At 34.3% G+C, this 17,051-nt stretch overlaps 1 protein-coding gene across 1 annotated transcript; it reads right to left on the bottom strand.

Annotated features, from left to right (window-relative positions):
* Positions 1–5,516: 5,516 nt before the first annotated feature.
* On the bottom strand, positions 5,517–16,855 carry tm4sf4 (transmembrane 4 L six family member 4). The gene is made up of 5 exons (XM_056448193.1): positions 16,609–16,855; positions 12,435–12,524; positions 8,752–8,894; positions 8,107–8,290; positions 5,517–6,034 (listed from the first exon to the last, which is right to left on the bottom strand). The coding sequence occupies exons 1-5, from the start codon at positions 16,780–16,782 to the stop codon at positions 6,029–6,031; spliced, it is 597 nt and encodes a 198-aa protein (XP_056304168.1). The 5' UTR covers positions 16,783–16,855; the 3' UTR covers positions 5,517–6,028.
* Positions 16,856–17,051: the final 196 nt, after the last annotated feature.

Genomic DNA, 17,051 nt, shown 5'->3' with positions numbered 1-17,051 from the left:
CTTAATAAACACTGTAGAGCTGTGAGTGTCCAGCAGGAGTCGCTGCATCACGTGGGTGTTTTATTTTTGTTCTGTCCAAAATACGCTTAATTCTGCGACAGGAGTCATTGCTGATAGTCTGCACTGAAGGCCTCGTGTTGGTTTTATAACTGACTGATTTCAGTTCTTCAAAAACCCTGTTTTGTTATGATTTTGATTCTATAAAAACGGAATAACTGTTAAATTAATGTTATGTTATGAAAACATTAAAGGTTCTTTAACATTTCGATCATTTGATCAACTGATTATAAACATATTTAAAGTGCAAACATGTTCTTTATATTATAAACTATTTAAACCAAGAAAAAAGGATGCTTTTAAAGAACTGTTTACAAAAAAAGGTTATCTGAGGAATCAAATATGGATCTTGCATGGAAAACCTATTTGGAAAGTGTAAAAATATAATATTTGACATTTGTATTTTACTGTGTAGTATGTAAACATGAGGAAATATTCAGTAAAGCTGCAACAAAACCCACATAAACTACTATATAGTAAATACTATACTTGAACAAGTGTACTCTATGGCAAGCCGTATTGACATTTAATCTAAAACCCGTACTAGTATCTATTTTCATGTTACTAGTGCTTATTTTTTAGATACTAGTATCTTTTCCATTAGTACTAGTATTTATTCATTAGATACTAGTGCTTATTCATGAGGTACTAGTGCCTGTTCATTAGAAACAAGTACTTATGTGTTTAACCCAGGCTCATTCTGAAAACGTAGTCCTGTGGACGATTCTGGAGACTGTGAATTATGGAGCCGGTGGTATGTACAGCTGCATTTCGTTTTTTAAGCGAATGCTACGGGGTGATGTGGCCCCGTTCCCTTTCGCGCTTGCCGGCTAACAGCTTACCTCCGTGTGGAGGGCTTTCCCGCTGCAACCTGTATGTCCGGTTAGCTCATCGTGTACATCGACGGACTTGAGACGCAGAGAGGAGCTGACCACGACGACCAGGTTTGAGTCTGGGGAAGAGCGGTACCAGAAATCAGGTAAGACAAAAACAGAATCCAAAAAATAAAGTGAACAAGTGAACAAGCTGAGAATGTGGTAAAATCCGAAAACGTGGTAAAAATCATACGATGGTGGGTCGGCCAATTGGCCGGTCGCCCAGTCAATCATTTAGCCAGCCGATGTTTGTTCAACTGTGGCCTCTTGTGGGTTTACGCGAGAACAGCGCGGGTGCAAACGGCGCTCATGAGAGACGTTCGAGATGCGAAAAAGCGCGCACAGTGCCCTCTTGCGAATTTGCGAAAACAAAAACTGCACAAATACGTACCTCCCGGGACGTATTGCGGTCTCCAGAAACGTGCATGGGACTACGTTTTCGAAATGAGCCTGGGTTGCAAGTGTTAGATACCATAGTATTCCCAGAGATGGGTTGCGGCTGGAATGTCATCCACTGCGTAAAAACATATGCTGGATAAGTTGGCGGTTCATTCTGCTGTGGCCAGATTAATAAAGGAACTAAGCCGAAAAGAAAACAAATGAATGAATTATTTGAACTCAATTATGCTGAGCACTGTATATATTAAACCAAAACCTCGCTGACTTTTGATGTTGTAAATTCAACTCTACAGTTTAACAAAGTGACTTTTATTGACATTTTAGTCATTTGAATTAACAATAAAATATACACATAAATTTGGCATCAGCGCCATCTAGTGGTCATGCGTTATAAACCCTTAACTAAAGATCAATAATGAATCTTCCAAAATGTGCATTGCATAGGTTTAATGTGGTAAAATTGACATCGAATTATTCCTTGGGTCATGCCGAGAACATTGATACCAAACATGCCATATTACAGCAAACTTCCTGTCCGCCATATTGATTTTGTTCAAAAACGTTTTTTGCGAACTCCTCTTCGACCGTTGATTAAATTTTCACCAAATTTGACTCCGATCATCTTCAGACCAGGCTGACCAAAAGTTATGGAAATCACATTGATTAGTGAAACGGTTGTCGTTTACGGCATCAACACATGTGTTAGCACGATCTCAATGTGCATCTGAGGCTGTGATTCTGCAATACTTAAACATATTGACACTGGCACATACATTCGGTAACAGCACCGCCTAGTGGTCACGAGTTATAAACCGTTCACTAACCATCAATAATGATTCATAAATTTGTAATAACTTTAGTCTGCATATGTTTATTGTAATAAAAAATGATCTCAACTTATTCTTTGGGTCATGCCGAGAACATTGATACCAAATAGGCCATATCTGGCTAAACTTCCTTTCCGCCATATTGATTTTGTTTAACTCGGCCAAATTTAACTCGGATCATCATCAGACCATGATGGCTAAGTGTTGTGAAATTCATGTCAATAGGCAAAACGGTTTTTGTTTACCTCATCGACAAATGTGCTGGTATAATGTCAAACTGCATCTGAGGCTGTCTCTCTGCAATGCTTAAATATATTGACACCCAACTTTAGGTTCTTCGTTGTCACCTAACACTGACGACAACACATCAAATTTGTAACTCTGCCATCGTTTTTGGCCTCTGGACTGCTTTGCTCATTCTGGCTCTGAACTGCTTTGCTCATTCTGGCTGTAAAGTGCTTGGTCCCTTAAAGGCTGCTTGCAGCTAAATGTATTATTATTATTATTATTATTATTATTATTATTATTATTATTGCTGAGAAATACTCTCGGGTGTTTTTCTGTGAAATGTTTCACCACACTACAGGTTTTAGTTAGTCATAAAGTCTAATCAGTAATAAAGCATCATTCACGTGCTTCACAGAGCATGAAGTTAATCATTCCTGTGTGAAGATGTGAGCTGTTAAACCTATAAACTCCCTATAAAATAACATTTCCCCTATAAAAACCCTGATAACACATCGATACACGGAACAACAAACATTTATACTACCCATAAAGCCATCTCTCGGTTCCTCGAATGTGATAACGTTGTGTAAGAACACTGATACAGTTTCGGCTCACGCGCCATCTTTGCATATTTAATATTCTAGATAATCTTTAGGCGCATATAGACATCTGATATATGCAAATTGAATACTGTATATGGCATATATATGTTCATATGTGGATTTTACATACATTAAAATATCATGTATACAACATGCATTTCGAAATATTGCAAAAAATGGACTGTAAAAAATATCGGTTAATGAAGAGTTTCGCATTTTGTAAGTCTTTTTTGTTTATTTACGGTTGTGAATTGCATTATGGGATGCTAATTTCTGCTCTGACGACTTTTGATGTTGTAAATTCAACTCTACAGTTGAACAAAGTGGCTTTTATTGACATTTCAGTCGTTTGAATTAACAATTTAATGTATGAGAAATAATATCGAGAGAAATAAGTGTGTATAATAACAGAAAATCTGCTGGCAGGTGATTACAAGGTTTTTGTAGCGTAATATACAACACCAACACAGACAATGTAGCACTGCAAACTATTACAAATGTTCATTAAAGTCAGTTTTTACAACTTTTTTCAGGCTAAAAGTAGTTGGAAGAAAGATCAAGATCCCATAATGCAATTTAAAAGATTAAACAAATGGGAAAAAATAAAAACGTGAAGCACAAAATACTGAAAACTGCTAATTTCAAGAGTTCACACTTAGATATTGTTTGACAACTGTTAGCAGGTTTGGCATGCTGTCCCGAGAGAGAACCCTGAGCTCGAAGATAGGTGAGCCCAGGGCTCCCGCCTGGTCCATAGAGCATATGAGAAGGGGTGGATGGGGGGTTTCTTCGGAAAACGAAGATAAGAGAGAATTTCTAGCTAGGCTGCTTATAGTGAGTTGGGGTTAATCTGATTGGCTAACTAGTGAATGTAGATGAGTGGCCAGCTGCAGTCAATCATATCACGTGCTCCTCTCGAAATTAGTTTGTGAAACTACACTTATGGATATTTTTTACAGTGTATGCTCAAATATATTAATATAGTTTTATATCTGTGTCTGTATATAAAAAAATATACCATATCATAACATATAAGTGGCCATTTTTTCAATATTTCACAAAATATGAAGAGTTCAGATGCAAAAACCTCTAAATGCCGTCTGAGATTTTTCTCTAAAATGAGCATATTTCTCAGCATCCTATGTTTGTGCTCAGTTATTTCACTTTAAAGGCAGCGCAAAGAACATATTATTTGCTATAAAACTGAACATACACACAGGAGCTAGAAAAAATGCCTATTTTAGAAGAATATATCAGACGACATTTAGTGGTTCTTGCATCTGAACTCTTCATATGTTGCATATATGACATATTTTATGTATGTAAAACTTCAAATATGAATTTGAATGTCATGTAATTTGCATATATTTGCATATGCTGATGTATATATGGTGGCAGGACAGCTGTTGTTTATGAAATAACCCAAGGAAGACCTCCAGTGTCCCGGGTCACTGTCGCTCCGTCCAGCTGCGTCCTGTTTTCTCACAAAAAAGTATAGATTATATATATAGATATACAGTGCTCAGCATATATGAGTACACCCTTCATAAATCTCTTAATTAAATTAATATTTTGTTTAGGTTGGAATCAGGAGCTCATCTAACAAAATAACTTACGATAATGATCCAAAAATGATTAAGCCAAATTTATATGTTAGAGAAAAATATGAAATTAAAATAAAAAAAGGAGCAAAAATCAAGAGAAACTAATTGTGTGAAAATGTAGTAGAAATTTTAGGTTGTATTTTAATTTATTTATTTATTTTTGTTATATTTTGAATTTAAATGTAGTATAAAAGAGTAGTTTTAAAGATATTTTTTGACTAAATTATTATTATTTTAATAAATATATCTGTTTAATAAATCTAGTGATGCTGTGGCGCAGTAGGTAGTGCTGTCGCCTCACAGCAAGAAGGTCACTGGTTTGAGCCTCGGCTGGGTCAGTTGGCGTTTCTGTGTGGAGTTTGCATGTTCTCCCTGCGTTCGCGTGGGTTTCCTCCGAGTGCTCCGGCTTCCCCCACAGTCCAAAGACATGCAGTACAGGTGAATTGGGTAGGCTAAATCAGTGTTTCCCAACCCTGTACCTGAAGGCACACCAACAGTACACATTTTCAACCTCTCCCTAATCAAACACACCTGAATCAACTTATCATAACTTCAGAAGAGACTCCAACACCTGAAGTTAATGGGTCAGAAAAGGGAGACATCCAAAATATGTACTGTTGGTGTGCCTCCAGGAACAGGGTTGGGAAACACTGGGCTAAATTGTCCGTAGTGTATGAGTGTGAATGAGTGTGTATGGATGTTTCCCAGAGATGGGTTGCGGCTGGAATGGCATCCGCTGCGTAAAAAACATATGCTGGATAAGTTGGCGGTTCATTCCGCTGTGGCCAGATTAATAAAGGAACTAAGCCGAAAAGAAAACGAATGAATGAATTACTTGAACTCAATTATGCTGAGCACTGTATATATTAAACCAAAACCTCGCTGACTGAGACAAGATCCAAGCATACAAGAACAGAAAGTGGGTTTGTTTTTGTCGTATTCAAGAGTTTATTAAGCCCCAAATATCCCTTTAAGTATTTCAACCAATTTCCTGAGATAAAATACAACTTATATTATCTTTATATCAAAATTATTTATTTGCACGTTCCCTTCCATCCCTTAAAAAAAAGACTAAATACTTGTACGAAAATAACATTCTCTTACAGTCGGAATAAATATCAATATTAGGTTTAATATGTATCAGCATACGTATATCAATGTAATAGTTCATACAAATCTATATGTCCTGTATGGCTATATAACAGTATATAACAATAAATGTCGTCCTTCATATTACAATAGATCTGTTGCCTTCATAAGCCATCAGCCATCAGGCGAATGGATGTTTCATACAGAAAACAGGGAAGAAAACAGCATCTGTCTGAACAGGAGGATATAAATAACAATCATGAGGTGAAAATGTTGACAATTACAGATATTGATGGATGTTAGTATTGAAGAATCAATGATCCGAGTCCAGTCCGAGAGGTTTTTCTTTATTCCTGTAAGGGGGGGAAATGGGAAAACTTTAGTACATCTCAATTCATTTAAATTAGCAGTGTTTTGTATTCTGTGATTGATGTTTTTATTTTTTAAATATGTTTATTTCTACTTTTGAGTTGCATTATGGTCTCTTGGCCTTTCCTTTAACAACTTTTAATCTTGAAAATTTTTAAAAAGTGACTTTTATGAACATTTTAATAGTGTAAATAAAAGTCACTTTGTTAAACTGTAGAGCCGAATTTTCATCATCAAAAGTGGACGGAGCAGAGATTAACATCCCATAAAGCAAACCACAACCGTAAATAAACACTTTTTTACAGTACAGTTCACATTTGATCAAATTAATGGTGAATTTCTGTGAGTTTGTGCATTATTATTAATCTGCGCTGAGAGAAATGTGAATATAATCGTACTTTTTTTCTAAAAATATATATATATAAACACATTGAATGATAATGAGAGTGTATAAACATATTTTTACATCTCTATGATGTAAAATAGTTTGGAAAAAATGAACAGTTATGTTTCTTGATTCTGATTGGTTGAAGCTAAAGTCTCCAGAATACACCGGGCGTGTCACTCGTATAGTTTTGAATGGAGAGTAACAGTCAATATAGTAAAAGAGGAGTCAATCGGCGATCGCTATAGACTGATGATTCTCCAGGGTAGGGGCTCTGTGGAAACGTGTGTTTAAGACAGTTTCTGCAGCTTCATTATGAATCCTCTGGAGTCAACAAACGCACTGGAATCTTAGCGAATACTTGCTTCACACACATGTGAAATATATCCACAGAAAGCTTGAAATCTTGACTTCTAAATGAACCTACTACTCTTGAAATCAAAAAGGTTTTTGTTTTTAATCTGTATAAAATAAACGTGAGGTATAGTCCGTCCTGTCAAATGCAAATCAAATGACAGCAATTACACGAACGCTCACAGACTTGTAAACAAAGAGTCGCTGTTTTTTTCTGTAGGAGATTTGGCATCAAGACCAAGTTGTGAATTACTTCAGAAGAGCAGTGCGACCTGACGATCATTATTCAGAGGATGATAATGTTTAACACAGCTATTAAGGAGGTTGGCGTTGTGATCTCTTTCCCTTCGAGTGTGTTATATTGGGCAACCTGAAAATATGCTGAATTTATTTAATTCAAACGTTTGACGAATACACCAGACATGTCACTCATATAGCTTTGAATGGGGAAAAATGTAACGGTCAATATGGCTAAAGAAGCCCCGTCGTCTAGTACAGGAGCCAATCAGTGATCACTATAGACTGATGATTCTCCAGGGGAGGGGCTCTGTGCAGACGTGTGTTTAAGACAGTTTCTGCAGCTTCATTATGAATCCTCTGGAGTCAACAAACACTCTGGAATCTCTGAGAATACTTGGGTCACAGACATGAGAAATGGATCCACATAAAGCTTGAAATCTTTACTTTTAAGTGAACCAACTACACTTGAAAACAAATGTACAGTCCGTCCTGTCAAACGCAAATCAAATGACAGCAATTACACGAATGCCCACAGACTTGTATACAAAGAGTCGCTGGTGTTTCGGGATGAGATTCGCATCTAGACCAAGTTGTGAATTACTTCAGAAGATCAGCATGATCTGATGATCATTATTCAGAGGATGACAATGTGTAACAGCCATTTAGGAGGTTAGTGTTGTGATATCTTTTTCTTCAAGTGTGCTATAATGTGCAACCTGAAAATACGCTGAATTTATTTAATTCAAACGTTTAGAAATGACACTTATGAGACAGTTGACTGAGACCGAGAGGCATTTCAAAGATGGCTGCCAAGTGAAATGACTTGTCTCAAAGTCTCTAGAATACACCAGCTGTGACACTCGTATAGTTTTGAATGGGGAAAAGTGTAACGATCAATTATAGTGAATGAAACCCCGCCTTCTAGTACAACAGCCAATCAGCAATCTCTATAGACTGATGATTCTCTGGGGGAGGGGCTCTGTGCAGACGTGTATTGAAACAAGTATTATTTTTAGGGGCGATCTGTAAGCATCAGTATTACCGTGTTTACATCGGTATATAGTGTTCATGGAGTACCTTGCAGCAGCCGCAACAGTCTCCACAGATGGTGCCGATCAGTCCGTTGATCACCTGGAAAGCACACAGTCCGATCTGGACGATCCCTGTGATCAGCAGGATGGAGAACAGCGTGAGGTGCCAGGTGACGATATCTCCGGGTCCCGCACACAGCTCCCACATCGTAGTGTTCGACAGGTAGTTTCTGGAGGAGCAAAAACACATGCATTACATTACAGATATACACCATGTTGTATATTACACTACAGAAATCTTGTAATCGACAGCATATTTTCTGTTATTTATTTCTTTATGTATTATTTCTTATACATTATATTATTATTTCAAACTACCAGCCTCTAGTGCTAAAAATTTATTTATTATATTTGTTATAATCAGACTTTATAAAAACAGAAACAATTTGATTGACATTCTCCCCTTTGTACGTGTCATCAGAGAGGGAAATCCCCGCCCACTAGTGACCATCTCTCCCTCATTAGCATAGGAGATTAGTCTTGTTTTTAAATCTGCCACTATGCTGACACACATGCATTTGTAGCTCCGCCCTTTTTTAAAAAAAGAGCACAATCTCGTTTGAATTTAAAGCGACAGTCTCCAAAACGCCACAATTTGGAGTTATTTGAGGGTCTGTAAATAAACACTCACCCGTCCATGAATGGATAAGTGGCGTTAGTGCTGTCGCTGCTTAAAAAACACTTGGGTCCGTGATTTAGAGCCACACAGGACACAATGACGGAGTAACCGGCGCCCACCGCTCCTGCCGCCGCAAACAGAATAGAGCTGAACATCTGCAGAAAAGAAGAAATAAACGTTAAAGTGGAAACAAACCAAGATAATGGTGTTGCAATAAATACAGGGAGTGAATAAGTAAAACACTGAATTGAATTTGTTGAATTTGTACAAAAAAATGCACGAAGACCTTTTAGCTAAATGTTAAAGTGATAACAAAACAAAGAAAATGGTGTTAATACAATTACAAGAAATTGTCAAGTCCATCATTGAATTAGACGTTACCATTTGTACACATTAGGGAAATCAAATTAGTTGAATTTGTACAAAAAAGCATTAAGAGCTTTTAACGAAATGTTAAAATGGAAACAATATAAAGAAAAAAATGGTCATGAAATACAAGGAATTGTCAAGTAAAACGTTGAATTACACATAACTGTTTTTACACATTAGGAATTCTTATTTGTTGAATTAATACAAAAAATACACAAAGACCTGTTAACTAAACGTTAAAAAACGTTCAAAGTCAAGAAAATAGGGTTCAAACCAGGGGCGTTGGTAGACATAAAGCTCTACTGGGGCACGCACCCCCTCCCAAAAAAAATTATATATAATTATATATAATACATAAATATAAAAACCACTGCCTCCATGCCTTCTTCACCTCGGGGGGCTTTTTCAGTTTATTTATGACAATATATGATTCATGATTAGTATAATGTTATTATTATTAGCAGTCTATTATATGCATATTTATATTTGTTTTAATAAAAACAAGTTTAGATTTGTCCACCTGTGGGGTTTTGGAGACGTCTGCATCACCATATGGGGCATCAGAACAGGACATGTGTCTGGATATAACTCAGTTTACTGACCACACTTCATTATTATTGTTCATTTATTCGTTTGCTGAGAATTAAAACTGAATTGAGAAATAGTTTTGAAGCAAATCTTTGCGCTTAACAAAGGAAATTAAACATGTAGGCTAATGGATGTCTTCAGTGGAGTGAGTTTCCACTGTTTCCTTACTCCATCAAAGTAAAGGAGTAAAGTAAAGAATAAAAGTAAAGTAAAGAGAAAGTAAAGAGGCCGAATAGAGGAGGCTCGTTCTTCATCCTTGTGCTGCAGATGCTCTGTTTAACTGTTTTCTTACTTGCGAAGCGTTCAGTTTATAATTATATATATATAATAAATACAAAACAAATATTTCTTATTATATTATTATATATAATATATTTTATATGTTACTGGATTGTGTGTAGGGTTGTAGCTAGAAGGCCACTCGCTGCGTGGGATGTATGTTGGATAAGTTGATGGTGCGTTCCGCTGTGGCGATCCCTGATTGATAGAGGGACTAAGCCGAAAAGAAAAATTCATGAATGAAGGAATGTATTTGTGAATTATTTTGTTCCCGTTTTTAAAATGGATGAGGTACTGTCTGTTTTATGCATCATCGGTATTTTGAAGCCATACTTTTTTTTTTAACAGCGAGGACCACAATGGAAACAAGCCCAGAGCTTTATTGTGTTTTTATCCTCGACAGTTTTTATTTCAAAATGTATGGGATACTTGTACAGCTTGTCTAAAATCTGTCAAATAAAATTCAATTCAATTCAATTCAATTATATAAATATAATTATATAATTGTATAAATATACAAATATTTATTATTATATATTATATAAATAAATATTTAAATTATTTAGAATAATAATCGTATAATAACAATAATAAAAGTATTTTTGTTATTATATGATTATTATTCTAAATAATCTGAAATGTAACTGGAAAACAATGTTAAGACACAACTGGAGTGATGCTAAGATCATTTAAGAAATCTTTGTATGAATATTAATTTCATTTGAATTAAATTCCATAGAAAATTCAATAAAATACAAAAAAAAGATGATTTATAGAATTATCTGTTGTCTTAGACTTGATCTTACCTCCCTGACTCGTTCCTTTTTGCTTCATACAAAAAAAGGAGGCATGCTTAGTAAGACCATCATATTGTTTAAACTTTAGTTTTGTCGACTTGCAAAACAAAAAAAAAAAGGCTGTTACGGCGGTTTTACAACGAGTAAGCAGCAAGTTTTTTTTGGCGTGTGTGTTAACTACCGGGACTCACACCAGGAGAAGAGCACCGCGTGCAAGAGGCGCACGGGTTCTCTGCGCACTCGCGGAGATGCGTCAGTTTGCCTTTTAATTAAACTACATTGCTTTCACCTGAGTTATTGGTTCGGTTGCACATAGAGAATAACGTTTTTATTTCGGAATTACCACTCTTAATAAATACACATGCATATGAAGTAAATCATATCTCAAGGCACGTGCCCCAGCAAATTGGGTCTAGCGACGCCCCTGGTTCAACAATTACAAAGAATCGTTAAGTAAAACACTGAATTGTGCAACACGTAACTATTGGGGAATTCAAATTTGTCAAATTTGAACAAAAAAAGCTGAAAACTTTATCGAAACGTTAAAGTGGAAACAAAATGAAGATAACGGTGTTCAGACTATTGTAAAGAATTGATCATTAAAACATTAAATTACATATAAATCTTTTACACATTGGGGAATTCGAATTTGTTGAATTCATACAAAAGCACGAAGACCTTTTACCTAAACATTAAAATGATGACAAAACAGAGAATATGGTGTTGAAATAATTACAAGGAATTGTCAAGTAAAACATTGAAATAGATGTAACTATTTTACACATTGGGGAATTAGAATTTGTCGAATTCGCACAAAAAAAATGTCAAAACCTTTTTAACTAAAGCCTAAAATGGAAACAAAACGAAGAAAATTGTGTTCAAACTATTACAGGGAGTTGTCATTTTTCAAATTCACAGGAAAACTTTAACTTTAACTTTAACTTTAACAGCTTTAACTAAGTGTTGAAATGGAAATAAAACTAAGAAAAATATGGCATTGAAACTGTTGCAAAGAATTGTCAAGTACAACATGGAAATGCACAACACATAACTATTTTACACACTGGGGAATTCTCGCAAAAATATTTCCAGACTAAATATTTTTCGGTTAAAACATTTCCTGACAAAAATATATCCTGTCAAAAATATTTCCCGCCAAAATATTTCCCGCTAAAATAATTCTCACCAAAATATTTCCACACAAAATATTTTCCTGCTTAAACATTTCCTGACTAAAATATTTCTTGCCAAAATTTTTCCTAATAAAATATTTCCCACTAAAATATTTACTGCAAAATATTTATTGCCAAAATATTTCCTGCTAAAATATTTTCCTGCTAAAACATTTCCTGACAAAAATATTTTCCTGCCAACTTATTTCCCGCTAAATTATTTCCCGCCAAAATATTTTCACACAAAAAATTTTCCTGCTTAAACATTTTCTGACTAAAATATTTCTCGCCAAAATATTTCCCACAAAAATATTTCTTTCCAAAATGTTTTCTGACAAAATGATTTCCTGCTAAAATAATTCCTGCCAAAACTTTTCCCGCCTTTTCTGGTGGCAGATCTGGGATGTCATGAAGCGGTATGACTGTGTGGAGGAGCGCTGTGTAAATGTCATTGGTAATGCTGTTTTTTTGTTGTTGTTGTTTTTCTCACCGCGAATCGTTTCCCGCAGCTCTCATTCCCACAGCAGCCGCAGCAGTCGTTGTTCTTCAAGCCCAGGAAAACCAGAGCAGGGAAAATCATCTGAAAAAACACACACAACATAACATTACTTCAAGATCTACAAAAATGGTGTTACTTTAAATCATTTGAATCAGTTTAAACTAAATATATTTGTTTATTATACAAAGTTTAGCTTAACATTTTTATTTGGTTTAACTGATGTTACTTGAAATGACTAGAAAAGCTCTGTTCATTCAGATGAAACATTTTAGGCGGTAAGTTTTTTAGTTATTTTATACAGTGTAGTAACCAGTGAAGTAAAGATAGGTACAGTTTCTTGCAAAAGCCAATCTGAAGGGAACCCAAACTTTACAAATTTACATGCAAATCCACTTCTTCCACTTGTCCAGTGCACAGCGTGTTAGTTATGTGCCTATGCGGGTCCAAATGCTTACACATTAAAAGATTAATTACAATTAATTGATAATTAACTATTAAAGGATTAAAATATTACAAAAATTATTTTTTTCTACATTAATATAAAAACCACTGCCTCCATGCCTTCTTCACCTCGGGGGGCTTTTTCAGTTTATTCATGACAGTATATATGTATATATGGTTCATGATTAGTATAATGTTGTTATTATTAGCAGTCTTATCTATTATATGCATATTTATATTTGTTTTAATAAAAACAAGTTTAGATTTGTCCACCTGTGGGGTTTTGGAGACGTCTGCATCACCATATGGGGCATCAGAACAGGACGTGTGTTTGGATATAACTCAGTTTTTTGACCACACTTCATTATTATTGTTGATTTATCCGTTTGCTGGAGATTAGAACTGAACTTTTAAATAGTTTTTAAGCAAATCTTTGCGCTTAACAAAGGAAATTAAACATGTAGGCTAATGGATGTCTTCAGTGGAGTGAGTTTCCACTGTTTCCTTACTCCATCAAAGTAAAGGAGTAAAGTAAAGAATAAAAGTAAAGTCAACAGAAAGTAAAGAGGCCGAATGGAGGAGGCTCGTTCTTTATCCTCGCGCTGCAGATGCTCTGTTTTACTGTTTTCTCACTAGTGAAGCATTCAGTTTTTACACTTACAAAGTCGCCATGTAAATAGCAAATGTGCCATGGCGCAACGCAACTGACCCTTAAAGGGAATGTGAGCTGAGATTCTGATTGGTTTAATGCACGTTATGCTCAAAGCACACCCAGAGCTCATTAAGAGAATAAGCACAATCCTGTTAGACCATGCGCCGGGCACAGAACGTATTTTTCCATCCTTAAAATGAATGCTTTTGGGCCATGAGTGTTAGACTTTTGCACCTAGATCGTTAAAATACAGCCCGAAATATTTACATATTTCTAAATCAAGAAGCAAGACGTATTGGCTTGTTTTTGGAAAAAAAAAAATCTAAATTAAGTTGAAAGTTGAGTTTTTTCTTAAAACAAGCAAAATTACACCAATGGAGTAAGCAAAATAATCAAATTATATTAATTTGTTCACCCCATTGGCAGATTAATGAGCTTGTTTTAAGGAAAAAAAAAATTCTGAAAACAACACAATATTTCACACTCTAGTGAGAGAAAATCTGCTTTTTAGCAGAGGAAACAGTAAAGAAACACCTTTGTTATCTAATATCTATATCTAATATCTATATCAAATGTCTAAAAATCATTAAATCTAAAGAAACTCAATAATAACTCAAAGCAAAGTGAGTTTTTCCTAAAAACAAGCAAATAATCTTATTTTTTCTCTGTAAAAAGATTCTTTTGCTTGTTTTTAGGAAAAACTCACTTCATTTTGACTCATTATTTCTGAAAACAAGACAATATTTGTACTAGTCTATCAAATGCTTCTTGATATTAGTTGTAAATCTACTAATTTTGCTAATGTAATATTAATAGTTTTACTGAGTTAGGTTGTTGGTGATTGGATGGGTGTTGGCCTGATTGGGTAACTTTACATAGACAAAGTAAAAATAAGACCCGTTTAGGACAAAAAATATTTCAAGACAATATTTCAGTGAATTTAATACTTTTTAAGCCCTGACATTTTGTTTTTCATAACTTTTAAAGAAAAAAAATGCTTTTCTTACTTAGTGTTTGTGTTGTTACGAGTTCAAATATCTAAAATTTCATAACTCTCAATCGAAAGAAATATTAAATCAAAACAAAGTGAGTTTTCACTAAAAACATGCACATAATCTTGTTTTTGCTTCATAATAAAAATGTTTAGCTTGTTTTCAGGAAAAACTCACTTCATTTTGAGCTATTATTTCTGAAAACAAGATAATATTTGTCACGCATCTATCAAATGCTTCTTGATTTTGGTTATAAAGCTGTTAATTTAGCTATTATAATATTAGCTATAAACGGAGGGGGTTTTTTTTGTTTCATTGAGATTGATTGTTGGTGATTGGATGGGTGTTGACCTGATTGGGTAACTTTACACAGCCAAAAGAAAAATAAGACCTGTTTAGGACAAACAGTATTTGAAGAGTTTAGAAAAAACGACTAAATGCTATCTGAAATTTATTCCTAAAATGAGCATTTTTTTCAGCCTCCTATGTTTACGTTCAGTTATTTCACTTTAAAGGCAATGAAAAGAACTTCACAGTAATAAAATTAAAATTATTAAGCCTACACACAGCATGAAAAATTACAATTTTAGAAGAAGATATTAAATGGCATTTAGAGGTTTTTGCATCTAAATTTTCCATTTCAAGACAAGACAATATTTCAGTGAATTTAAGAGACTTTAAGGCCTAATATTTTTAAATTTAAGACATTTTAAGTCTGTTTAAGAATAAAAAGCTTGCCGTTGCGAGTTCAAATATCTAAAAAATCAAAATCGAAAGAAATAATAACTCAAAACAACTTGAAAAATAATCTTGTTTTTGCTTTTTAACTTATTTTGACTCATTATTTCTGAAAGCAACACAATATTTTGTGCTTTCCTAGAATATGCTTCTTGATTTTTTAATATAATACTTTTAAATATTTGGACTAGAAACAAGACAAAATCTTTTTTTTTTTTGTGTTATCAGAGGATACAGTTAAAAAGAAAACACCAAAAAAGCTTTTGTTGCTTGCTTGTTTTTAATCAAGTAAGTTTTTCCCTTAAAACACGTACAATCTGCCAATTGGATAGGTTAAATAACCTTATTTTAAAGCAACACAATATTTTGTACTCATCTATAAAAATCTCCCTGATTTAAGAATTTAGTTTTCAATTTTAATTAAAGAATTTTAGAAACAAGACAAAAACCATAAGTATAAAACACGTTTATTGGCAGTGCATCAAAGTTTTTCTCTGTTAAAATAATAATAATAATAATAATAATAATAATAATAATAATAATAATAATAATAATAATAATAATAATAGTTAGTAATAATAATAATAGGAAACAGAAAAACTATTTATTTTTCCTAATGTTGGAGTGGTTTTAGAAAAAAACAAAGGTCAAGAACAGTTTTGCTGTTAAGATTTAGGGTCAATATTAAAAGGGTTACCATCCCAAATCCACAAGCGCACAGTGAATGTGAAGATCGTTACATTGCAAAAAAAGGCTTTTCTTCGTTGTGTTTTAGTCCAAATATCTAAACATTCTTAAATCAAGAAACATTTACTAGATGAGCAAAAAATATTGTGTTGTTTTCAGAAATAATGGGTCAAAATTAAGCGAGATTTACCTTAGAACAACCCAAATAATCTGCCAATGGGGTGAATAAAATAAACTTGCTTTTGCTTTGAAATAAAACTAGTTTACTGACCCCATTGTCAGATTATTTAGCTTGTTTTAATGAAAAACTCACTTTATTTTGAGTCATTATTTCTGAAAACAACACAATATGTCATACTTGTCAAGAAAATTTTGTTATAAAACTTTTGGATATTTGGACTAGAAACAAAACAAAAACACCAAGTACGTAGCAAATCATTTAGCAGTGCATCTGAGTTTCAGTGCTAAAAATAAATAAATAAATAAAAAACAGTATATAGTAATAATAACAACAACAACAACAACAATAATAACAATAATAATAATAATAATAATAATAATAATAATAATATTATTATTATTATTATTATTATTATTATTATTATTATTATTATTATTATTATTATTATTATTATGATAATGTTGTTTTCCTCACCAGCACTCCAGATCCCAGAATTCCCCCCAGGTAAAAGACTTCATCGGTGATGTCATCACTCTGATCTGCCACTTTCCCGCTGGGGAAAAAGAGCAGGATGTTGCAGAGGACGCAGATGATGGCCAGCGGGATGAGCGTGATGCCCAGACACTTGGCGAAATTTCCAGAGCACATGATTGAGTCTCTGCTGGGGAGAAGAGATACAGTCCGATGGGAGGAGAGTTTGTTCGGCTGTGCTGGAGCAAGTGAGCGGAGGCAGGATTATATACCTGCTGTCTGTGAATCAGTAACTGCATTGACACTAACAGCTATCAGTGCGTCACACCGGCCTCACCTAACATGAGGATCTTTATGACTACGCTCAGAAAAAATGACTTTCTTACTTGGAGCTTTTGTCTCATTCTAGTCCAAACGTCTAGAAATCCTTAAATCAAGAAGCATTT

Source organism: Danio aesculapii, chromosome 22 (genome assembly GCF_903798145.1).
Source record: "Danio aesculapii chromosome 22, fDanAes4.1, whole genome shotgun sequence".
Classification (NCBI taxonomy): Eukaryota; Metazoa; Chordata; class Actinopteri; order Cypriniformes; family Danionidae; genus Danio; species Danio aesculapii.
This window is presented reverse-complemented; position numbering and strand designations above follow the sequence as displayed.

Bases quoted from the DNA above. Each gene is read 5' to 3' on its own strand.
- tm4sf4 (XM_056448193.1), bottom strand. From the start codon at position 16,782: ATGTGCTCTGGAAATTTCGCCAAGTGTCTGGGCATCACGCTCATCCCG. The intron at 12,525-16,608 runs GTGAGGAAAACA...GTGTTTTTTCAG, and splicing joins TTCTGGGATCTGGAGTGCTG to ATGATTTTCCCTGCTCTGGT. The intron at 8,895-12,434 runs GTGAGAAAAACA...TCTTTTCTGCAG, and splicing joins GCTGCGGGAAACGATTCGCG to ATGTTCAGCTCTATTCTGTT.